This window comes from Enoplosus armatus, chromosome 5 (assembly GCF_043641665.1).
Source record: "Enoplosus armatus isolate fEnoArm2 chromosome 5, fEnoArm2.hap1, whole genome shotgun sequence".
Lineage (NCBI taxonomy): Eukaryota > Metazoa > Chordata > Actinopteri > Centrarchiformes > Enoplosidae > Enoplosus > Enoplosus armatus.
In genome coordinates, this window is record NC_092184.1 from 10,142,400 (window position 1) to 10,165,776 (window position 23,377).

The 23,377-nt window shown below is 39.1% G+C and overlaps 3 protein-coding genes across 5 annotated transcripts; 1 reads left to right on the top strand and 2 right to left on the bottom strand.

The window, feature by feature from the left end:
- The first annotated feature begins 2,288 nt into the window (after positions 1-2,288).
- Positions 2,289-4,569, top strand: LOC139285901 (adenine phosphoribosyltransferase). The gene is made up of 5 exons (XM_070906574.1): positions 2,289-2,411; positions 2,592-2,685; positions 2,993-3,139; positions 4,242-4,337; positions 4,427-4,569. Exons 1-5 carry the CDS (start codon positions 2,289-2,291, stop codon positions 4,567-4,569), a joined length of 603 nt encoding a protein of 200 aa, XP_070762675.1.
- Positions 4,570-4,796: 227 nt separating this feature from the next.
- Positions 4,797-9,112, bottom strand: rab34a (RAB34, member RAS oncogene family a). Of its 3 annotated transcripts, none has more exons than XM_070905685.1 (10): positions 9,038-9,112; positions 8,866-8,957; positions 8,700-8,765; positions 8,171-8,272; positions 8,017-8,081; positions 7,780-7,831; positions 7,613-7,694; positions 6,411-6,501; positions 5,738-5,845; positions 4,797-5,653 (listed from the first exon to the last, which is right to left on the bottom strand). In XM_070905685.1, the coding sequence occupies exons 1-10, from the start codon at positions 9,110-9,112 to the stop codon at positions 5,586-5,588; spliced, it is 801 nt and encodes a 266-aa protein (XP_070761786.1). In that variant the 3' UTR covers positions 4,797-5,585. The 3 variants fall into 3 exon arrangements, with proteins under 3 accessions (XP_070761786.1, XP_070761787.1, XP_070761788.1); XM_070905686.1 differs by having other exon boundaries at positions 7,637-7,694; positions 9,038-9,091; XM_070905687.1 differs by lacking the exon at positions 8,700-8,765 and having other exon boundaries at positions 9,038-9,091.
- Positions 9,113-11,794: 2,682 nt separating this feature from the next.
- On the bottom strand, positions 11,795-19,739 carry tlcd1 (TLC domain containing 1). Its single transcript, XM_070905757.1, has 4 exons — positions 19,226-19,739; positions 18,133-18,215; positions 16,303-16,385; positions 11,795-14,342 (listed from the first exon to the last, which is right to left on the bottom strand). The coding sequence occupies exons 1-4, from the start codon at positions 19,429-19,431 to the stop codon at positions 13,938-13,940; spliced, it is 777 nt and encodes a 258-aa protein (XP_070761858.1). The 5' UTR covers positions 19,432-19,739; the 3' UTR covers positions 11,795-13,937.
- Between the last annotated feature and the right edge of the window lie 3,638 nt (positions 19,740-23,377).

A 23,377-nucleotide genomic window follows, 5' to 3' on the forward strand; every position in this document is an offset into this window, starting at 1 on the left:
ACAGCGCACAGAGAAACAGAAAGGTGACACTTGATGAAACATGTAATCTATTGATTCCTGATGAGAAAAGCTCTTGTCATTTCATCCACAGACAGGCCAGCTGCACAACAGCGCCCCCTGGATGAGTTTAGGAGTCAAGAGTCTGACTCGAGGACACTTTCCTGTGAACGCGGTGCATCATCCTGGTGTGCCAGCAGAGATTACGGATGCAAAATTATTCTTGCAAAGTTAACAGTGAGTGCAGTTGCTTAGTTATTTGTATGAAATGCGCTACAAGTAGGCATGAAGTCAAATGTATTCCTATATTGAAGCTATGTGTGGCTTACTAAAAAGTCTGCTACATCAACTTTAAAGGTGGTAATGGTCCATGTCAGTGTTGTGTTTACAGCCTGTTTATGCTGCCCCCAAGTGGCCAAAACATTTGTTATTGCAGGTTTAAGTATTTCTCCACAAGATCTTCCCGAACCTTTTAAACCCATCACCATGAGCTCCCACAGCAGACGTGTTAATATGTTCATATCTACTCAGATTCATTACCTTATAAATCTTGTAAGTTTTCAAACGACATGCACACGTGTAAAAAAAATGTGAGTATTCCTGCCTTACATTTACTGTAAGTTCATTTGGTTCAAGATAAAGACGAAACTGTGGGAAAGTACAGTTACTGTTGGCAGGAAGGTGAACACTCAGTCTTTAGCTCAGCTTGAGCTCTGTTGCACAAAAGTGGGATGATATTTCAGATCAGTTTATTTAATAACTCCAGTAACCTTTCCAGTCGTAGATTTGGGAAATATACAGTAAGAAGATGGAATCTGTTTCTCCAGCAGTGAAGGAGATCGCAACCTGAGCTTGTTTAGACACAGATCCTCTGGCGATTCCAAACACCTGAAGACTAATGCCTGAAGACCGCCGCCCTGAGCAGCCTTTAGAATAACAACCCGAGGCATGTACGAAGAGTCAGTCACAGTTTCTCCAGTCCAGTGTTGATACTCAATTATTATCAAGTGACTACAGGGTTGGATTTGTTTTTGGTGCACAATCTTGACACATTCTTGAAGATCTTCGTTTTATCACCTGAGTGTTTGTTGACAAAAATCCAAATAGACTTTAATTCAGGATTTAGGAGGGCAGTAGTGTGTAAAACGTACTGTCAACACCAATCACAGATATGAAAATCAATATCAATATTATAAATCTCATAAAATTAGGGAAAGTCATGAAGTATCAAGCTGATAAAACAGGTTTTTGAGCTGTTAAAGAGGGTGCAGGTTCTCCAGGAGAAAATAGCTTTGTGCAGGTTCTCCAGGGGAAAATAGCTTTGTGATGACAGTGGATTAAAAAGGTAATTGTGATTTGAGTGAAAAGCTGTAGCTGTGTCTAAATGTGATACCCTACCAAAAAGCTCTCTTTAGAGTGTGCAACATTGACCCCATGTGAAAGGTGGCTGTATTTGAAGCACAATTAAAACCAAACATCTGGTCATCACAAGAATATGTATCTCATTGATTAACTGTGGTAGCCAATAGTGAGAATAATGCAACTGATCTGATTATTATAGTTTCCTTCTTTGAGAGCGCATAAGTTCAACAAAAGTAGCAAAGCAACATTCAGAAACTTAAAGTTTTGAAGAGTTGGGTCATCCTTTCCGGTGAATGTTATGTCTGATTTTATCTTTGTCAAAGTTATCAAACTCTGTTGATGCATTCATTCAGTCTGCTCTTCGACCTGAATTATCATACAACAATAGTGTTAGTTTGATAATTACCTACTGTAACTCCTGAAAGTCTCTGCAGGTTTATATTCTTACACTGTGGTGAAATGAATGGAAACGAATGACTAATGACTGGAATGCAAGAAAAATGCATTAAAGGAATAAAAAACGGGCACAATAGTTGATGTAAAGTGTGCAGGATTTGTAGTAAATGAGCTAAATCATGCAAAACATTGGTATGGTTCTTTTATAGTAGCGCTACCACACACTACTATAAAACAAAGACAGAAAGAAGAAAGACGTGCACACTTGTCTCCTTTGGAGCACATTTATTATCTAAGCTTTTGGTCACTTTTTCAGAGCACAGTTGACGAGGCTGAGACTTGGTCATCAAATCATCGCTCAACTTGATTTTGAATTAAAAATCCTGTGGGGAGAATAAGTAACTAAGGTCAGTGTTATTAACAGCCCCCTCCCACCCACCATTCACCCTACTGGAACCTGATATGTGCGACTCTCTCGCTCATTCACAGTCCACTTCATTCACCCCAGTTTCTCCCTCTGACAGTGCAGACAAATGGACGTGTTGGCTGTTCCTGCAGACAGGCATAAAGGATGGTACCTTTCTCTCATGGCGCCCAACACAAAAGGACCAACATTTGCCTGGCTGGACCCGTCCAGACTCTACTGCAACTCCCAGGTATGATGGAAAAAAGCATAACTTCTAGTTACTTAGCAGTTTGTTGAGCTGTTGATACAATCTCTGCTGTCTTCTCTCACTGAATACAGTATAAAAGTAATTTAAAAGTGCAGGAAAATACAAGCTGTGTGCGTATTTAACATGCACACTCTGCATTGACTGTCTTTGCACTGGATTCAGGCTCTTGCAGACTGTGTCAAAGACCTTCTCAGCCCATTCCACAACGACACCATTGACCTGGTTGCCGGGATAGATGCAATGGGATTTATTCTTGGTAAAAAAACAAACCAATTCATATTATGAAAGGAAATAAATGGTAGGTTAAGAGCAATCACGCGTGGTGTCTCACACTAATTTTATTTTAAGAGGCAGTTATGCTTGTCAGGAAACCTAACCCCTCTTGCACAGATACTAAATTTAGATATATTGGCACCTCTGAACCCTGCCTCATGGCGCATGGCATGACAATGTGTGGAAGCTATCGAGTTCAAATAAAAGGTTAACCACAGAAGCTGATCATTTCTGAGATATCAGTCTGTCAGTGTGGATGAATGTTTCTGATATATGTTTCTCTTTTTTAGGGGCGTCTGTCGCCACCACCCTTGGAAAAGGTTTTCTGGCTGTCCGCAAAGCAGGACACCTGTGTGTCACAACCCAAAACCAAAACTACACTGACTACACAGGCAGAGAAAAGACTATGGAAGTAAGACTGGATGTGCTAAGACCAGGTTAATCCTCCTTTGCTTTTTATCCTTTGACCATTGCAGTTATTTCTGTTGAGGAGATGAATGTTTACCCAGCTGTAATGTCCAGTAACGTTTGGACACCTCACCGCAGGATTGTGAGAGCTGCAGCTTTAAATATATAAAAACGACCACACTTGAGTTAATTTATTGTGGTTTTTGTGAGTGCTGACAAGGATATCAATAAATTTAGATTTCATCATTTTTTCCAAAAAATGTCAGGAAATAGTGAACAATGTCCATAATAACTTAACAAACCCAAGTGATGTATTCAAAGTTGTTTTATTCAACTAACAGTCCAAAACCAAAATATATTCAGTTCACTATCATATATGACAAAGACAAGTATCAAATCCTCACATCTGAGAAACTTCAACCATCAAATAAAAATGTGGCATTTTTGCATGAAAAATGACTAAAATGTTTAATTGATCATGAAAATTGTCACTGATTCTGTCGATCGACTGATCGTTGAACCAATCGTTGAACGCAAGACCCAAACGTTTTAAACCAGAGGTTTTTCTCAACTTCATGTCCATGTATTCCCTCTGTCGCAGCGCCCTCTAGTGTTGATGTGAATTAAAGCTCCAGCAGCTCTCAGGTCACATGAGAACATCTTTCACATCATATCAGATATTGTGAGGGTTGAAGGGACAATTTGGAGTTCAACTCTCTTTTAGTCATACACCAAAGATCATCTTAGTCCTGTCCATAGAAATAATAATAATAACAATAATAATAATAATGTATCCTTCTGTCTTTTTGCCAAAAAATGTTTGTCTTTTTGAAGACTATTATTGGAGATTTATTCATTTATTTTTATTTGTGATCATAAGGTCAGATCTCTGGATTCGATGTTCTCCGTTTTGTTTCATCAGCCGGAGGATTAGAGAAGGAGCAGAGATAGATGTTAATGTTAGATTTAATTTATATTATTCATTCTTATTTTTGCTGTCCTCTCCCTTTGTCCTCTTTATAAAAAGTGTATTATTTTCTTTAAATACTTGACTTTGTTTACTGTGTGAACACTTGTTTAAAAATCCAGTGGATTCACATTAAGTAGCCGACGTGTCCCTCCTTCCTGCAGGTGTGAGGGTGCTGCTAGTGGACCAATGGATTGAGACTGGAGGCACCATGAGAGCTGCGATCCAGCTGGTGGAGAGGCTGGGAGCCACTGTTGTAGGTCGGTCAACATGGTGACGCTACGACGACATAATAATTCAATGATCCTCGACGTCTTTAATGCAAATATCACACTCATGTTTCCTGCAGGTGTGGCAGCTGTGGCCATCGAGAACACTGAAGGAGGAAAGTGGATTAAAGAAAACTACAAATTCTCTCACTGCATCCCAGATGAGCTCCAGAGCCAAGTTGACCAGAAGTATCTTGATTCCTTCAAAAGTTTCAACAACTGAACAAGAAAACGTGATTTCTTACAACTTCAGTAAAGAAGAAAAAGGGGAATAGTGACTAAGACTAAGATAGTTTTGTTGAATAACACAGGCTGCACTGTGATTTCAACTGAATAACTGTATGTTCATTTTCAAACACGTTGAAATGTCTTTTTCCCTTTTCTAATAATTTTTATTACATGTAATACATACAAGTTTTAAAGAAAATAAATGATGAAATATTCGTACACGCCATTTCAGTTTTTGATATAAGAATTATTATCCAAATTCAGCCATCAATGTGATTGGAAACAAAAAGCAAAAAGTACCTATGAAGTATACACTGTAGATAAAATATGTCTGCATCTATAACAATGGTTTCCGACATGGAGGTCGAGGCCCACACACAAGATTAATCTGAGGGGTTGTGAGATGATTAACAGGAAGCAGAAAAAAACATTCCTCCTACACACAATTCTGTACATTTTTCAGATTTTCCTCCAATGTTTGCCCTTTTCCTTGTGATTTACTGCATCATCTCACTTCTTACAGAATGTTTGGAGCCTCTGATCTACAATATTATGAAAAGAGTAAAAACAGTCATCAAAATCAGCAGACATCAAAGTAAATCAGATTATTATTGTGCAGAAAAATCAAACTACAGCAGCGAGACTGAATATTAATTTCAAGCCCTAAGCAAGTTAAGCATCCACACATACATCATGTTAAAAACATCCACAGTCACTCTTTGGCATCTCTGCAGTACCACAACAGTCATATTTGTGTAATTGCTGTGTCACTCTGTAACTCCAAACTAGTTAAACTGAGCAACACTACAAGAATCCACATCCCACAGAGGAAAACTCATTCTAGGCCAGGAAAAACTGAACTCGAACACGTCAGGAAGTGAAACTCCAGCGTCCCTCCTCCAACTTCCACCGCAGAAATCCCTCCCATGAGCTGGAGAGCAGCCACAGTCTTTTTCCACTGAGAGCAAAATCCTCATTTCCAGGCTGCACCTTTGACTCCTGCTTCCATCCTTACTGACAGCAGTTCGGCTGCTTCTTCTTTGATGCAGCGTACAGATTGTTTGAAGTGCTGTTGATTCCTGAAACAAATGATCAGCTGGGTGTTAAACCACGTGACAAATGTGCTGCTTTCATGGTTACAGAGAGTTTGTTTGGATACTCACTGACAACGTCCCCGATTTGCCTCGATCCACTTTTCTCCAACTCTGCGAGGACGTTGGTCTCAAAAGCCAACGATGCAACTCGAAAGAAAAACTCTTTCACGTTTTCCCCTACAGCATGGAAGAGATGTGGATCAGTACGGGACTGTGTGAAAATGATTAGGGTGGGGAGGGGGGCTGAAACGTATGTTTGACTTTTGATCCTCCCTTTTACATAGAAAGAAAATGCAACCCCCCCCCAATGTCTCAACTCATCCCTGGTTTAAAGATTAATATGTTAATGCAAGAATCATTTTATGATTCTTGCATTAACAACCTTGGAGGTCGTAGTTAATAATCCTCAATCCCTGCTAACCATAAATACACATCTATTGTTTCTCATAACTGACATATTGGTCCTAGCAGCTACAAACAGTTACAGAGATGTGATTGTTGTCCTCTGCAAATGGAAAAAAAAATGCAGCTTAATGATCAATGGTGCATACAAAAGGTGTGTTTTTGACAGTAAATCTCACAAGAAAATGATTCAATAAAACATAAATCTGAAGCAGAATTAAAGACCCTCCACTGCCCTCCCCCTTTTCTGACCCCACCCCCCACCAATCATTTTCAAAAAGTCCCTAAGTCAATGGTGAGGTTATCAGCACTGGTACTGTATTTTAGTCCATACACTCACCTGTCAGTGACGATACAGCCCAATACTCTGCTCTGATCTCTTGTGCAAGTTTGAGGGCATCTTGCTCGATCTGAGAATACTGAGCAGGAGACTGTCGGAGAAACCAAGTTAAATATGGTATAATCAGGTTAAACACAAAAGGAATATTTATACTAGGTCTACAACTAACTATTATTTTCATAACCGATTAATCTGACAATTATTTTCTCGCTGATATATCAATTTATAGAGTGCTGCAGGAATGAGTCCTAAAACCCAGAAATGAGTTAGCATTTTTACACTTCTGGTTCCCTCGTCTTGAAGTCGATGGGTTTTTTGAATGGGTCTTTAGTTAGATGCCTGAAATAAGGTCTGTGGTTAACACAAGCTTAAGAGATTTTAACGTTTTGTTCTACGACATACTGTCTACATACTGTCTATGTATCTATATCTGTCTATATTCTCTTGAAAGTTACGCTTAGTGGTGGTGACGTTGAAGTAATGCGACCGTGGTGTAGTTCGTTTATAGCCTAACGTTAGCTTTTTACTTCAGGCTTCAGAAAATCATAAAAGCGGTGTTCATTTGTGAAGATTATCTTGCTGAACTAATCAAAGTATCATAAACCTTTGTTTGCCACAGAGCTTATTTTCTGCAATAATCCAAAATCCCATGGAAAAATCCCATCGGCTTTTTGTCGAGGGAACCACGGCGATGCTAACTTCCCGGTTGACCTACAAAAATACGTCATCTCTGCAACACTCTATCGGCAGACTGAATAAAAAATGCCCATTACAATGTCCTACAGCCAAACGCGAGGCCTTCAAATTGTGCGTTTATATATTTTGGGTCACATAAAACAAAGCAGCAAATCCTTACCATTTTTTGCTTGAAAAATGACATAAACGATAAATCAATTCAGAAAAGAGTTGAGAATTGATTTTCTGTCGATCGACTATTGTTCAGCTCTAGTTTACACAACATAACGTTTTATTGTTTTTCAGAGGCAGAAAGACTTTTAGTTCCAACTTCTCCAATGTGAGGATTTGCTGCTTTTCTCTGATTTATATCATTGTAAAGTAAATAAGTAAATATGTTTGGGTTACGTTTGAATTCAACCTCTCTCAGAAATATGTCAGAGTCTAGTGAAGGAGGTTTGTGTTGTTGGCACCAATCCAAACAACTGACACAGGCATGTCCACTTTAAGCAGCAGAACAGACGTACGCTCAGGTCTTTCTTTGTGCCAACGAGGAACAGCTGAACAGCGGTGGGGTCGTTCTCCTTCAGGGCGTCTTCCAGCCACTGCCTGCAGACAGAAGACGACAACTTTAAATCCTTCATCTGCGACAAAGAGAGAGTGCAAACAACCTGCCCATGATAAATGAGCTTACCTCACATGGCCCAGAGAGGCAATGTCAGTCACATCAAACACGATAATCACGACTGGAAGAAAAGAAGATATTACAGTTTCAAGAGTGCAGCTGTGACACAAACTGCAGTAATGTAAACACAGCTTCTCCCCCCCCCCTGACATTTTGTTCTTTGTTAAACAATGTGTACATGGAAAGACGAAAGCCTTTAGTACATTTCTTATTAGCTTGCTGCCCTAAAACACACAAATCTCTCACTTTGGGCTCCTCTGTAGTACGTAGAAGCAATGCACTTGAACCTCTCTTGGCCTGCAGTGTCCCAGCTATAACACAGAGACAGACTGGTGAGCAACGTCACATCAGACACATTCAGTTTACCGACTTTGTTTTATGTGTAATCATGACGACTTACAGCTGCAGGCTGAAAGGAACGCCCAGCACCTCAAACCGCTCCATCTCAAAGTCAACGCCGATCGTTGCCTTGTAGTTTTTATCAAAAGCATCTTTGCAAAATCTGAAAACGTAAAATAGAAATTGTCTTCAGGAAATAGACAGGTCCAGGATTGTTGTTAAGGATTGTTAGTAATCAAGATATCTCAAGAAACTTAAAACATCAACAGCTATTTTTTCAAAGGGCTGCTTCACCCAAATTACAGAAAAATAAACATTACATTATTACAAAGGCCTTTTTTGAAAAAATATTTTCTCATGAAACTGCTGCATCTATGTGAATGAAAAAGACACATGTATCCCATGTTTGTCTATTACTGTGTGTATTTTAATGCAACTCTGGATCAGATGCACATTCAACAAGTCTACACTTTTAAATAATAAAATAACAACTTCCTTAGGAGGTACATGTCCTCTGAGTTCTTTCTTGTCCAAGTTATTCATTTCCCAGAGCTGCACCTCACACGTGAAGCGACTGTGTTTGAGCTTACCTATTAATCAGGCAGGTTTTCCCCACAGCCAGGTCACCCACAACAATGACCTTCGAGATTTTAAATCTGCTGAGAAGAATAAGAAAAGAAGAAGCAACAAGTAAATAAGTGCCAGAAAAAAAAACACCTCCTCCAGTATCATCTGGCGTCTGGGTCCTGTGCTCACCCCACGGTGCCGGTGCGCTGCTCCTGGCAGGCGGTCTTCACCTTATTGTTGAAATTCTCCTTCGTGTGCAGAGCTGCCTCCTTCCTGAAATACTACAAGAGCGGAGGACGAGTGTGTGAGGCTGTTTCACAGTGACGGTTAACAATGAGGCTAAAACAGTAAATTATTTTACCTGAGGGAGCTGAGCGATGATGCGGTCCCTTCGAACAGGAGGAAGAACGCTCATGGCTGAAACTCGGACAGACATGAAGCTGAAGACGTGGTGAGAGAAAGAGGGCAGCATCAACAATCTGACAGTTTAACTAATTAAAACGGTTTCTTATAATATCTAGACTGCAGTGAAGGAGTTTTAGGCCCGGTGCTCATTTTTTTTTCCTGTTGTAATAAAACTTCAACCAACATGAAGAGACAGAAATTAACTAAAAAAATCTAATTCTGCATGTTTTTCTGGTTACATATTTAACACTCGAAAACCCAACGGTATTAAATTTACAAGGAATATATAACTTAAACAATGAATTGATTATCAAAAGTGTCTGTCAATCGACTCACTGATTAGTCTTCTAATAGCTTCGACATTCAAAAGACGTCACTCTGAGCTCTGGGAAACGTTATCAGCACTCAATCGATTAATCGAATAAATAGTTGACCGATTAATTGATTCTGAAAATAATAATTAGTTGGAGTTCTACTGAATATCCTCTTGACCCTTCTGGCATGTTTATATATCTACATGTCTGTATAAGCATGTTTATATACAGTTCTGTAACGTGTATATGTAGCTATACAGTGTGTATATTATATTTATAATGTTAGTTCTAAAGCTGAAACCTTTTTGATTAATTGACAAACAGGAAATTAATCTGCAACTATTTTGATAACTGATAACTTTCTGTCGCCAAACTAAACTGAATGTAAATAGCTTCTGGACATTTGTGACATGTATAAACATCTGTTTGTGTAAAATCAATTAGAATAGAAGGAGTTGCATTAAAAGAGAGATTGCACTTAAAATGTTAGCTCCAATCAACACTGTGGAACAAACAGAGACACACAATATTTATTTCAATTATAGTTGGGATAAATTAGCAACCAGAACATAGACGGTACCTTTAAAATACACACATCTACCTCCTGTCAGTCACAGTGTAGGCTGCAGCTGCCAAGAAATAAAGAGAGAGCCGGGCAGAGACACAAGTCAAACACTGCTGTAATGAGAGGAAACATTTGTTATCCGTTGTGTAGCTACATGAGCACACATGAGCCAGACCAGACAACTGTAATCAGCGTTGATCCACTTACTGTGTGGATCGGATTTAATCCTATTGTTCATCAAAGCTCCATTTGCTAGATTTGGTTTGGTCCACCATAAAACTTTAAAACTCGACCTTACATCCAAACACCATGTAAAGTGTTTTCTCTGTAAAGTGACACGTTAAGAAAGACCACTGCGAGTTACACACACTAAGTTAAACTTCAAAAAAAAAACTTCAAAAAACAGCGTGTCTGAGCTGCAAAAACTCTGTGAAGATGTTACCTCAACGACACGCGTTTCCTCTCCTCTCTTGTGTGCTGCGGCTCGTTTTGTTTCCGTCCGCAGATGCTTCTTATTGTAGTTTAAACCCATTCAGGCTCATTGTGAAGTGTTAAAGTGTTGAGTTTGCGGTGAACGGAGCTCAAGTCGATCCACGGAAGTTGAGGAGGAGCAGGAGGCTGGAGCCGCTGCTGCTGCTGACTCAGTTCCCTGGAAGGGTTTTTTTTTTCTTTCCTCCCACATTTTCTGTGCTCGGTCCCCTGCTGGAGGATACGAGGAACAGGAAATCAGGCCGGGAAAAAATCTATCTATCTATCTATCTATCTATCTATCTATCTAATCTATCTATCTATCTATCTATTCTATCTATCTATCTATCTATTCTATCTATCTATCCGTCTATCTATCTATCTATCTATCTATTCTATCTATCTATCCGTCTATCTATCTATCTATCTATTCTATCTATCTATTTGAAAATTATAATTGAACATGTATCTTACTTATTGTTTCCTTTTATCCTTCTTATTTATTTATGTATACCTATTTCTACTTCTTTATGACAATTTTTTTGTTGTTGTTAGGAGTAATGCTTAGAAAATGAGGTCATGCTCAAGGAAATATCAGTGAAATCACCTGTAAAGACACTGTATAAGCTTTCTTCTACGTAATTTGATAATGTTACTGTTTTCTAATAATAGTAATATTTTCATACTTGCCCTTGTTTTTGCAATAAAGGGGGTAAAAAAGAGAAAATACTGCACCCTTTTTTGTTTCCTGTTCGTCAATTAAACATGTGGACTGTAGAGGGCGCCCTAAGCCTCTTCTGACTGACAGACATGTAGTAAAACAATTAAATATGAATATTCAATGTAAAGACATTATCAAATATGTTAAAGATATGCAGCATTAAATAAAAAATACCTAACATAATAACATCGATATCTTTAGTTATTATTTTACTTTCTAATAAGCTACTTAACTAAATAGTTTTTTATAATATAATCATTTAATATTTGAGGTGATAAATAGTTAATTTTGTACAAAATGCAACAGGTTTTACTGCCAGGTTACCCTTGAGCTAAGTACATTTACTGACGTATACTGTACTCAAGTACAATACTATGCTACTGTACTTTATACCACATTTCAGAAGTAAATATTTTTACTCCACTGCATTTATCTGACAGCTTTACTTACAAGTTACTTTTAAAATTTCAACTCAACATTAGATTTTAAATGCACTTTTACTTGTAATGGAGTATTTGTACATTGATGTTCTAGCAACGGTAGCAGACGTCTCTCAGGTGTGAATGTGACTACATGAAGGTGAAAAATATATCAAAACCCTCATCAGTAGAGTACATGCTACAAATACATACATCAACACTCCTGTGATTTTAAAAACTCTTTTAATTCACTCAATCATCCAAAAACACAGCACTCCTGATAAAACAGTGGTCACTTTAATGCAAGATACATTATTTCGGTCATGGTCAAACTGATTTACTGTATAAGTTTGTCTCTACTGAGCCCAGCTTTTACAAAAACATACAGACCTTATTCTGCACTATATCTATACTTTCTTATCCGTACATTATCTTTATCTGTGCTTTGTTGAAAAGGCACTGTGGTAAAGGCACTGTAGCACAGGCCAGACACATCTGTCCACATCTGTTTGGACTTTCTTGACGTTGGCTGAGACAGAAAATGAAATGTACTGATTATTAGGTTTGTAAATGACACTGTCAGCACTTACGATTCATGGCATAATTAGGTAATAAGCATTTAAAGTCCACTAATGGTGTTTACTTGTATTACCATCTCAGATATATCAAAAAGGAATCCATATTTGAGGACATTATTTACAAAATGCTACCTATATGTCCACTTCTGAGGAGAGAGGAGGAAGAGGAAGCACATCTTCACCTAAAGGTCGTCATTCAACTCATCCTGAAAAAGGGATCTATTCTGTAAAAGTATTATAATTTTGCAAACAAGCAAATAAGGTACACACGGTGGCTATACTCTATATTACATTATTATACTATATTACCACATCAAGCCTAACTACTACTGTTGATGCAATGTCAGTATCGATTGTGCTGCTGCCTGCTCATTATGAAGAGTTTCTCACGGCGCCCACTTCCTGATGAGCTCAATCATTAGACTGTTTGACGGCAGGAAGACCCAGCTTCAGCCCCACTTGTGTCAAATACCAACAGATTTTATATGAGAACCACAAGAGGACCACGAATTGTCCTGCATTCTTGTGTGTGACCAGTTAAATTGACAACATTGTGTCTTACGTACCAGTTCAGTCACAGCTCAGTATCTCTTCAGCCACAAATGGCATCATAGAGACAGAGAGAGGACATTCTGTATACATTACAAAACTTTGAGTATTTTGATGATAAAATTCAAAGTCCAGTGTTAGAAAGTCCCAGCTCACAGATTGTTCATACACCCAGGGAAGGGCCTATGTAAAAACACTGCTCCCCATGCAAATGTTAAAAATATGGCAACATACAGCTAGGTTGTGAGACAGATAGAGCGTTAGCAACTGCTAAATGCAATTTCACATTTCAAATGTATGTGTTGAATTATTCATCACCCAGGTTTTTTGATGGACTAAAGAAATTGTTAGACATTTTTGGGAAATACACTTAGAAGAGAAGATTAATACTTCTCTTGTAGCTGTACACTAAAGCTACATCCGGCAGCCGGCTAGCTCAGCAAAAAGACAGGAAACGAGAGGGAGCAGCTAGCTGTACAAAAACTGAAGGCAGATCTTCTTTTACCTTCGGACAGAGCCAGGCTAGCTTTTTGCCCCTTGTTTCCAGTGTTTATGCTAAGCTAACTCTCTGCTGACTGTAGCTTCATACTTAGTGTACAGACGTGAGTGGTTATTCCTTAAAGGTTACATGATGCCGAAATGTCATCATTTCACATTTCAAGTAATAGTTTGATATTTTGGGAAATATACTTATTGGCTTTGGTGCTGAGAGTTAGATGAAAGGATTGATATCAATCTGTATACGTTTGTACGCTAAATATAAGGCTACAGCCAGCAGTCGGTTAGGTTATCCTAGCATAAATGCTAGTAGGATTTTTTTCATTGTTGGACAGAGCCAGGCTAGCTGCTTCCCTCTGTTTTCAGTCTTTATGCTAAGCTAAGCTAACCGGCTGCTAACGGTAGCTTCATGTATACCATGCAGACACAAGAGTGGTATCAATCAAAAAAGTCACTAAGCATATCTCAAGGGTTTGAGAAATGTTACAAGAGTTTAACCTGGAATTTGGCTTCAATTAAATCAGTGTTGGATTGTATTCTTCCCAAAAAAAGAACCACATTTCCAACATCTCTGGAACGCTGCACCTGAACCAACTTTTGGCCGGTTTAGTCTTTGGCAGTGAGACACAACAAGATAACCTGCGTCACAAGGAATGGTTAGTTACGGTTTGAATAAGACAAAATGTGTAAACTCCCACCCTAAATGCAAACATAGCAGGCTATAGTGCCGTAAACCTTTCCCGTTCAATCAGTGAGAAACTTTTTGGAGTTGTTGTTGTGTGTCCCGTTCTGTCCCACAGAGCTCTTATTCCAGGAGAAGAAGTCGGCACGGAGCAGGCGGTAGAAATAAATCACAATCATAATATTCATCACCATCATGGAGACGAGAAAGCATCCACCGTGGTCCAGCCAGGAGTAATTGTGGACGATATACCAGGTGAGGTAGAACTGGGTGCTCAGACGAAACGTGACGTAGGTGACCAGGTTGGCAAATTTGTTGATGTGGTACATGGAGGAGGACTGAGCGCCCGCCAGCTTCAGCATCAGCCTCAGGTGCAGGGTGACGCTGTTGACCTCTACGAAGAGAGCTACGACAGCGCCGGCTACATACAGCTGAGTGTGGAGGGCGTACAGGAAGCACCAGATCACCTGAGGAGGACACAGACACAGAGGTGTTTTTACAGCTAACAGCTAATCTCCTGTGTTTGATGGTATCATTGTTTGTTTTAATTTGCATTATTCTTGCTTTTATTGTTTGGTTTTTCCTTTTCCCTGAAAGGCACTTTCTAACTTTAAGAAAAGTGTGAAATTACAAATCACTTCTATTTAAAAATGAATTATTATGAGCGAATGCTGTTAAACTGTGAGTAATGTGTGTCCGATTGGTGAGATTCTCCCTGATGGTTGTATAAAGATATTTGTTTCTGCATTATTGATTACAATCGTATGGATACTAATAAAATTCACATTGTCTTGCTTTAAACATATTCAAACTGCGACCCTGCCAACCTTTCTCATGAAGCTGATATCATTCTGTGGCCAATTTTCAGCCAAGCGAAAAACTTATCTACAGTTTACAAACTTCACAATTAATTGATTGCTTCAATCCACTCTGCTAGTGCAAATCTATTTAATACATTTTAGTGTATTAAATAACAAATTTCTAAAATTATATCAAATGAAATGCCATGTTTTCAGGCTCCACTGGCTTTTAAGTGACAGAAACATTTTGTTTAATATCTTTGCTAGTATCCCAAACTACATTTGGGTTGGTTCTTTGAGTGTACTCTTTTTTATTTTGTTGTGTATTTTATCATCTATAGATATTTATGTATTACTACACGCAATAACCTGCATGTTCTCATCTCTTACCTCTTACCTTACATCATACCTCTAACAAATGGAGTCATTTGTATCTGAACATTAGTTCATACATGGGAGTGCACCCATCTTGGTCACGATCTGGCTAACTGTGAATAAGCCTGCCCATTTTTGTGCTTAAAGACTTGTTGCTCTGACAACAGCTGTAGATCGCTTTTTAAGTTAACTTTGAAAGTATGATCTCCATGTATGAAGGTCAGGGTCCAGGTCTTGACTATGTGGGTTGAAAAGAATTTAACTTGTGGCGCTCACAGCATTAAAAACTTGAAAGTCTATTTCTCCAGTAAAAACTACCTCCAAGGAACGCAGTGCACAGCGAGGTCTGTGGATTATCCAGACTGACTGGGAATACAGGTTGCTGCAGATTTTTTTCAGTGTAGTTGTTTCTGTGAGCACTGTGAGATTTATTGATTCATTTGGATGAACCAACTCTTTTAAGCAGCTGAAAATGAAACTGAAAGCTGACGGTTTTGCTGGTTGTTCTGTGAGAATTTAAAGCTCATTACACATTAATAAATGTCAGGTTTGGCCTGACCTGGTGCAGCATAAAACAATAACACAACTTTGACCAAAAATAAAAACTTGTACACTATGACGACGCAAGTCTTGTAGGCAGGAAAGGGGCATTAAAAGAGCTGAAAATCTGCAGTATTGTGTGACTGTAAAAGCATTAGGTAGGTTTACTTTTTCACTAGTATAAATATAAATATTTTTATGATTCTCATCAATGCTCCTCATACTGTATAACCTCTTAAACCACACTGTCACTAAAAACTCATGACATGCATCAAAAAAATTTATATTTTAAATTCTAGTGAAGATGCCAAAGCTTTCAAAAACACCAAATATGTGCCAAGTCTTCACGAGTCTCGAGTTTAAATATTTCACTTAGTTTAAACATTCTGCTCATCCAGATCAACTCAGTCTGTCATATACAACAAATCTTTAAGCCTTAATGTACAAAACAGAGCATTTAAAACATGACCAAATATGCAGCATTTTATGTTTTATATAAGTTTTCATTTTCTCCCATATTTGTTGACATTTAGAAACTACACAATTTAGCAGCTAAAATCAAATACAAAATCACATTTCTCACACATGTGAAACAGGTTATCACCTCAATATCACTAACTAATTTTTGTTGAGTTGAACCAGAAGCGCAGCCTTACAGATAGATTATAATAGAGTTACAAAAGAAAACATGGCCACAGGCCCGCCATCTTACCAGCGCATGATGGAGTAAGAATTCCCATGATCCTCTTCCATGTCCTGTCAGGATAATATCACCTGCGTCTTGCACAAAGTATCCTAAGAGGGAAGAGAAAATAAATAACAATTTGGTCAATATGTAATTGGATAGTCCAGTGCTGATAGTGAATGTATATAGTTATTAACTTATATCAGTGTCCTTTGTTTCATCTCTCTCCTTATTTCCTGTCTTCCCTTTAGATTAGAATAAAAGCATCAAATATCTAATAAAAACTTTCAAATACTGGTCTTAGTATCCATTATTCTTAATAGATCCTTTATATTTTACACTATGATTTTTCATTAATACACATATTACTATTAGACAACGATATACTGTAAAATCACCTTATTGTTATACTATTACTACAATCATAACATAATGTATGAATTAATGATTTAGACAAGTGATGACTATTATAGCTATGGTATAACCTTATGTCCATTCAAACTACAGCTTGAACAGGAAAGGAGACAGAGAAGCTGTTGTTGTGTTTGTACAGTAAAGCTGGTTCAACTCATTGACGTGACGATGTAAATGTGACATGCTGAGGTGATGTGGTTATTTGCCGCTGGCATTCTTAACCAGACAGGTGTGACTCGATAAACCAGACAAATCTGTGGTTTACGACCACAGTGAGTGTGTTGTTTTAAGGCCTCACCTCACTCCACCATAAAAATGGATAAAATAACATGTAATTATTTATAAAATATTAGGATTTTCAACATGAGAACATGTCTTGTCCAAAATAACAGCAGCTTTGAACTTGAACAGTTGGGTTTTTCATGTGTGTCTTGTTTGTGAAACAGACGTGCAAACATTTACTTTTTGTTACCTAATATTTGCATCAGTTTAGTATTCAAAGTGTCATCAGTTGTGTTGTTTATCTTTCCAACTATGTGTAGCATGTACCTAAAGATCAACTTTTTACAAGGTAATGTTGAAGATGATCTGCATTACAATGCTAAACTTCCCTTGTGTCACTTGTTGGTAATTAGAGGGTCGTCACGAGACATTAAGAGTCAACGTTTGTTCTGACAACAAAACAATTCACGACATTGCCACAGTTATTGAACAGTGTAGGCCTCATTTAGCTGGAGGTGGGTCTGGCTGGCTCACTGTGGGTAGTGACACACAACCAGCCCCTGTGTTAAAGAACATGACCTCCAGTGTCTGCCGTGGTTGGTCTCAGTGGAGCTAATAGCTGTTTGCAGTTGATAAGGCAGATCTCCACAGATTTGTGTCCGTCATGGTAACATAAAGATGCACATAAGACCTAACCACATACAGCACAACTCAAACAGACCACAGAGTCCTTAGTGGATTATCTTTGGAGTCCATGGTGATTTTAGAGGAGCACGCCCGTTTGTCTGTTCTGAGAGTCAGGTGAGACGGGCGGCTCTTTTTGTTGTTTCTCTGAAAAGCAGCAACTGGAAAGGTGAAAGTTTTTACGCCCCCATAACAGGGTGGAAGAGAAAATGCCATCAATCATCACGTCTCTCACATTTCCCTCTGGTGCATTAAGCTAGAAAATTTGTCTGCAACCATTTTGATAATCAAAAAATCATTTTAGTCATTTTTTAGGCACTTTTATAGACAATATGATTATCTTGCAGCCCTGTATTAAACACTACGACCAAGGACATTTCTCTCTTTGTACTGCAGGCTGATCACCTAAAACCCATGAGACCAAGAATTGTGAATGGATATTTGAAGAAAATCTCTGTGTATCAAAACAAAGCAAAATGTGCATCGTCATTTAGACACCAAAACCTTTGCAGTTGTTCCGCTTGTAGTTTCACTGACCTGTTGAGACGCAGACAAGCACGTAGGACAGAGGGGTGTGGTAAGAGTGGAGGTTGCTCAACGTCTCTGGCCCAACCACCACACTGGAGAGGGACACATGTTATGGATAGATGGGTCTGTATTCGCCTCACTCAGACATACAAGGGCTCACTCCTGGAGAGAAAAGCCTGACTAGGCAGAAACATTAATATCAGGTGTTACAGCTTTTTTAACCACCTGACCAATAAAAATCCCCCCTTTAGTACCTACTATCAATGTTTTATTTATTTCATTTTAATATTATTCATTATCTAGTTCCTATCTGTGTCTATGTACCTAAAAATACTTTTACTTATACAATTCTACTTTGAGATTTTTACATTTTTCTTTGTCACTTCTTGCTGCTGTTTGGCAAAAGGGGCACACCTCAAACAGCAAAGGTTTCTTTGTGTCCCCTCCCTGTATAAACACATCATAACAGAATTATTAACAAATGACCTATAGTCCCTATGTGACATGTAAAGCAGTGAACCCTTCACAGGTTTCCTTAGTACTACTTTATACTTGTTGAATGTGAAACCCTCCACAGAAGCTCTCAATCATTGCTAATTCACACTGTCACATGTTAAATGGAGCAATAGTTAAGTGATGGTGCAGAAAACTGTGACCTTGGTCCCACTTCTTAATGCTGACAGATGAGTCACAGGCACGGACCCCGCCCCAAAAAATAGTTTCCCATGATGCTTCACAAGAATGGTTTGGCCAGCAGGTTTTTCAGGTTGACATCAGGCTGCCGCTTGAGTAGCCCTGACTGAGAGCTTGAATAAATGTATTTTCTTTCAAAACCTCTGAGTCTGACACAAATTCACCAGCACAAGTGAAGAGCATTAAGAGCTTTGTGGATTCATACTGTACATTTCCCTCCCCACTTAAAAATGCCATTGTCTCCCCCGTCCCTCACCCTGTCTGAACATGCCCTTCTACTCCTGGCTGCCACAGACTGTCACTGCTGCACACACAGTCCCACACATAACACATCATGCGGACTGTGAATAGACAATGGTGTCCCAGTGTGCGGACGGGTGGACAGACAGATGTTTGGATGGAAACTTACCAGGTCAGGGCCCATGCCCCAGTCAGCAGGGAGTGCACCATTGAGACAGAGAGGTTCCTCCACTTCCAGGAGTGGAGCTCACTGTCCTTCACCACTTTGGGCACAGGCAGCCTTTGCAGCAACCGGTGGGCCACCCTGAACAGCAGAGAGCACACCAGCACTGACGGGCCTGGGTGGCTCTTCAGCACAGGAACCAGGGCGTCCATCCTCTCCTCCCCAACCCGGCTCTCCCCCTCGTGCTTTCCTCCTGGTGGCTCTCTCACGCTCCTGTCACCGTCTGTGCACGGTATGCGATGGGAGTGTTCTCCGGGACAAGGGCTCTGTGGAGAGGTGATCCTCTGTTTTTATCCGTCCAAGTTTTCTGTGCGCAGAGTGATGCTGCAGCCTGTTTACTTCTCACGTTTTCGGCTTCCCGAGCCTGAAGAGGAAGGCTTGTAGGGGATTCTCGTAACAGCTCATTCCAGTGCGACGGTGTTTGTCTTCACACAGCGCCCTGTAATGTTATGTGCTGCCGCTCTCTCAGCCCGCCTGTCTGTGCAGAATGTAGGGGGGAGTGACGGAGAGGGAGCAGGGTGGGTGGTGCTGCTGCTGCTGCACCCTTTAACCATAGAAACAAGGAGGGGCAGAGGCTGCGATCGTGCTACGCAAAGAACAAAATCACAGAGCAGAGCTGCTGGAAGTATGTGGGTAAGCATGTTGAAAAAGGGCCAATACACATGTATCAAATAGCTGCATTGTAGTAACTTTTATGGCTTCTGTGCGCACTATACGCCCTGTGCGTAAAGGCGCCTTCTCTCTCTGCCTCATGCATTCACAACAACACCAGCGCTAATAATGGTCTCCAACGCAGGGTGTGTTTCTTTTGTTTATCAGCCTAAAGGGTTGTAGAGAAACTAAACTTTATAAACCATTGGCCACATTTTTGCGTTTGGATACTTTTTGGAGAAGGAAAATGTGTTTGTGTCAGTGTTGGATGAAGTACTCATAACAAGTATTCCAACTTTTACTTAAGTAGAAGTACAGATGTGTTACAAGCAAAACTTCCTAAAGTATCAAAATAAAAGTGCTAAGTTTGTAGAATTGCTCCTTTGAGAGTGTTATATTATTATTCTATTAAATCTATATTATTGTAATGTTATGAACGCATAACTTATAACTTGAGCTTATTCAAAGAATCTTAGTCCTCAAAGTAACTATAGCTGTAAAATAAATGTAGTAGAGTTAAAACACAGTGTAGGAGAGAAACTAAGTACTGACAGAAATAACTGCCCTTTTGGGGCTCTTGGCCATACATTACTTGAATCTAAAAGTGGTGTTTGCATCAAGAATAAGGCTCTTGACTTGTTTTGCTCCTTTCTTCTTGGTCTTCTTCGCTGTTGAAGTTGGGAGGTGAGTCCCCATGGTGTACCCCAAAGGCCAGTATTAGATCCTCTTTAATTTTTGCAACTGGAAAACATATATTTCACAAACATGGCATAACTCCCCATCTTGCATGCTGATCATGCACAAATGTATTTTACCCTTAAACCAGATTATTCTGTTAATGCGGTCAGACATTCGAGCTGAACCTTTAGTTTGAAAAGCAGATGTCCAGGGTAGTACAATCATGCTCCCTTCAGCACAGGACAATAGCTAAATTAAATCATTTGAACAGTTTGAGATGTTGAGAAAGTAGTTGATGCTTTTATCTCCTCTGACATGGACTACTGTTAACCATCACTGTAAGTCACTTTCTTGCCCTCAGCTCATACAAAATGCTGCTGCTTAGATTTTAACTAAATACAGTATCAAACTGGTAATTATCACGTTTAATATGATTTGTTTATTGTACATACTTTACTGTACTTGTTTTGTTTTTCACACCACAAAATGATTGTCATCTTTTTTTGCCATAGTGAGTTCATAGTGAGTACTAGTATAAAGATAGTGGCTTGGATAGTGTACTGTAAATATAGGTATGATTGATGATGTAACCATACACATGTTTGTTATGTTTGGAGCCTAACAATGTAAATCTGGTATGTTAAACAGGCGGCCCAACAGTAACGCCCTCCGTCCTCGGCCATAACTCTTTCCATAAACACAGCATGGCTCTCATTCCCCACAGCTGGCCTCTCTGCAGCCCGGTGGGGGAAAAAGGAAGTGAGGAACAGCAAAGACCCTTCACACTTACACACATTACCGCCTGACATATAAACCCACACACGGGATTTTACTTTTGCTGAAAAAATGTCACTTCATTCACAACTCATACATTTCTATCTGCACATTTTCATTCCTTGTTTATTTTCCTGTTCTTTCTTATTCATAATTGATGCATATTTGTCTTCTTTCCTTTGAAACGAAATGTCTCTAGCTCATATGTTGCTTTCTCACATCTGTTCCTCGTTTCCTAATCGTTTCCATGTGCTAGAACAAAATACAGATAAAGGAAAATAGTTTCCCTAAATCAAAAAGGACAGTGTCTGTTATGGAGTTGTACAACTGAAACATTGAGTCAAATTAACTCTGAATGAGTTTCAGCTCTTTAGTAACGCTGCTAACATCTTTGTTGCGTTACACCCACTGCATTTCCACCATTGTGTCACTTAGTTCATTTATTTTATGACAGCTGCATCTTAGGTTTTAGCAGATTTTTCACACAAATTGTGAAATTAATCACATAAATACATTTAATATTTATATATCATAAATACTTTTCTCTCTGTGGTTTAGAAGTAGTTAGTAGTGTGCTCTGGCCAGGAACCTTTGTTGCCTGTTGCCCAACCCCCTCCCCTTCCTCCCCTTTCTCCCCTTGCTTCCTGTTCCTTCTCAACTTCTACTATAAAATAAAGGCCAATGTGTCCAAATAATACTTAATAAAAAACTGGTAACACACATTTCATTATACTGAGTTCACTTTTTAAACACTTTTCACACAGTTCTCTTCACCGGCATGCAGCTCAGCACAGCCGTTACACAACTAATCTCACAACTAAAATACACCAGTGCAGTCTCAGAATCAACTGTTTCACCTGAACACTGACAACATTTATCTGTAACACTTTTTCTCATTACACAATGACCTTAAAAAACCCTCTAAACCCTCAGGTAGCATTAGAACATGTATCTCTATTGTATATTTTATTTATTTATTTATTTATTTATCACAAACCATGATTCCATTACAACAAAATAAGGTCACTTCTTTATTGCATGGATTGTGCTACCTCACAGTATATGTCACAGAAATTAATCAGAAAATCTGCAGTATGCTTCAATAGGCTTTATTTGGTTGCCATTTGTGCATATAAGTGCACAGAATGAGACTAAAGTATTCCAGTAATGCAATACAAAACTATACATATAATTTACAAACTTGTGTAGGATAGCTACAGATATAGAAATACAAAAGTGCTAGTCAACCCTACCTTCTGCAGTCATCCACATCACACTCTTACAGTATGTCCTCTATTGCAACACACCTGGGAAAGAATCTTTTTGCATGTCTGATCCATCACAGATATGTCCAGACAACCAGCATTCATTGTGTTCAACGGGGGCATCTGATCATGTGGCTGGTGGTCATAAACTTTCCACCTCCATGAGGACAAGAATTCCTCTGTGGGGTTGAGCAATGGAGAGTAAAGTGGAAGGAGAAGTGACACCATCCTGGGATGGGCTGTAAACCACTCTGAGGATACAAAACAAAATGTCCTGGATTCTGCCTCACTTGCCCCCTTTCATAGAGGACATCAAGGAATAAACAAATGCACTTACTTTTGTTTGTCCCAACTAGAGGTTTATACATTTTCTCTTTAGGTGTAGATGTGGCAGAATGTAGCAAATTTCATTCTAATTATGTTTTTTTAAAGTAAATGTAACAATAGTATGTAAAAATATGCAAAATGGAGTGTAAATACACAGAGATTTGGTGGTGGTTGAGTTTGAGTGAGTAAACAGTAAACAGAACTGAAAAGTGATCCACAGTTTAGTCCATGTTTACTTCTGCTGTGTTGCCTGTGTGAAGAAAAAACAGAGTCTGCCCCCTACAGTATATTCAGAGAGACAACATCAGAGCATAGGCTACAGTTTGAAAAGGCTCTACTAGATGGCAGCAAAACCTCATGTGAAGAACAAGCATCTCATACAAAACACTTTCTGGTTTTCAGC

Excerpts from the sequence above, each read along its gene's own strand:
- tlcd1 (XM_070905757.1), bottom strand. The coding sequence starts at position 19,431 with ATGGACGCCCTGGTTCCTGTGCTGAAGAGCCACCCAGGCCCGTCAGTG. Across the intron at positions 18,216-19,225 it reads GGGGCATGGGCCCTGACCTG|TGTGGTGGTTGGGCCAGAGA; the intron begins GTAAGTTTCCAT and ends GTCCCTCTCCAG. Across the intron at positions 16,386-18,132 it reads GCTTGTCTGCGTCTCAACAG|GATACTTTGTGCAAGACGCA; the intron begins GTCAGTGAAACT and ends CTTCCCTCTTAG.
- rab34a (XM_070905685.1), bottom strand. The coding sequence starts at position 9,112 with ATGTCTGTCCGAGTTTCAGCCATGAGCGTTCTTCCTCCTGTTCGAAGG. Across the intron at positions 8,958-9,037 it reads TCATCGCTCAGCTCCCTCAG|TATTTCAGGAAGGAGGCAGC; the intron begins GTAAAATAATTT and ends CCGCTCTTGTAG. Across the intron at positions 7,832-8,016 it reads GTACTACAGAGGAGCCCAAA|TCGTGATTATCGTGTTTGAT; the intron begins GTGAGAGATTTG and ends CTTTTCTTCCAG.
- LOC139285901 (XM_070906574.1), top strand. The coding sequence starts at position 2,289 with ATGGACGTGTTGGCTGTTCCTGCAGACAGGCATAAAGGATGGTACCTT. Across the intron at positions 2,686-2,992 it reads TGCAATGGGATTTATTCTTG|GGGCGTCTGTCGCCACCACC; the intron begins GTAAAAAAACAA and ends TCTCTTTTTTAG. Across the intron at positions 3,140-4,241 it reads ACTGGATGTGCTAAGACCAG|GTGTGAGGGTGCTGCTAGTG; the intron begins GTTAATCCTCCT and ends TCCTTCCTGCAG.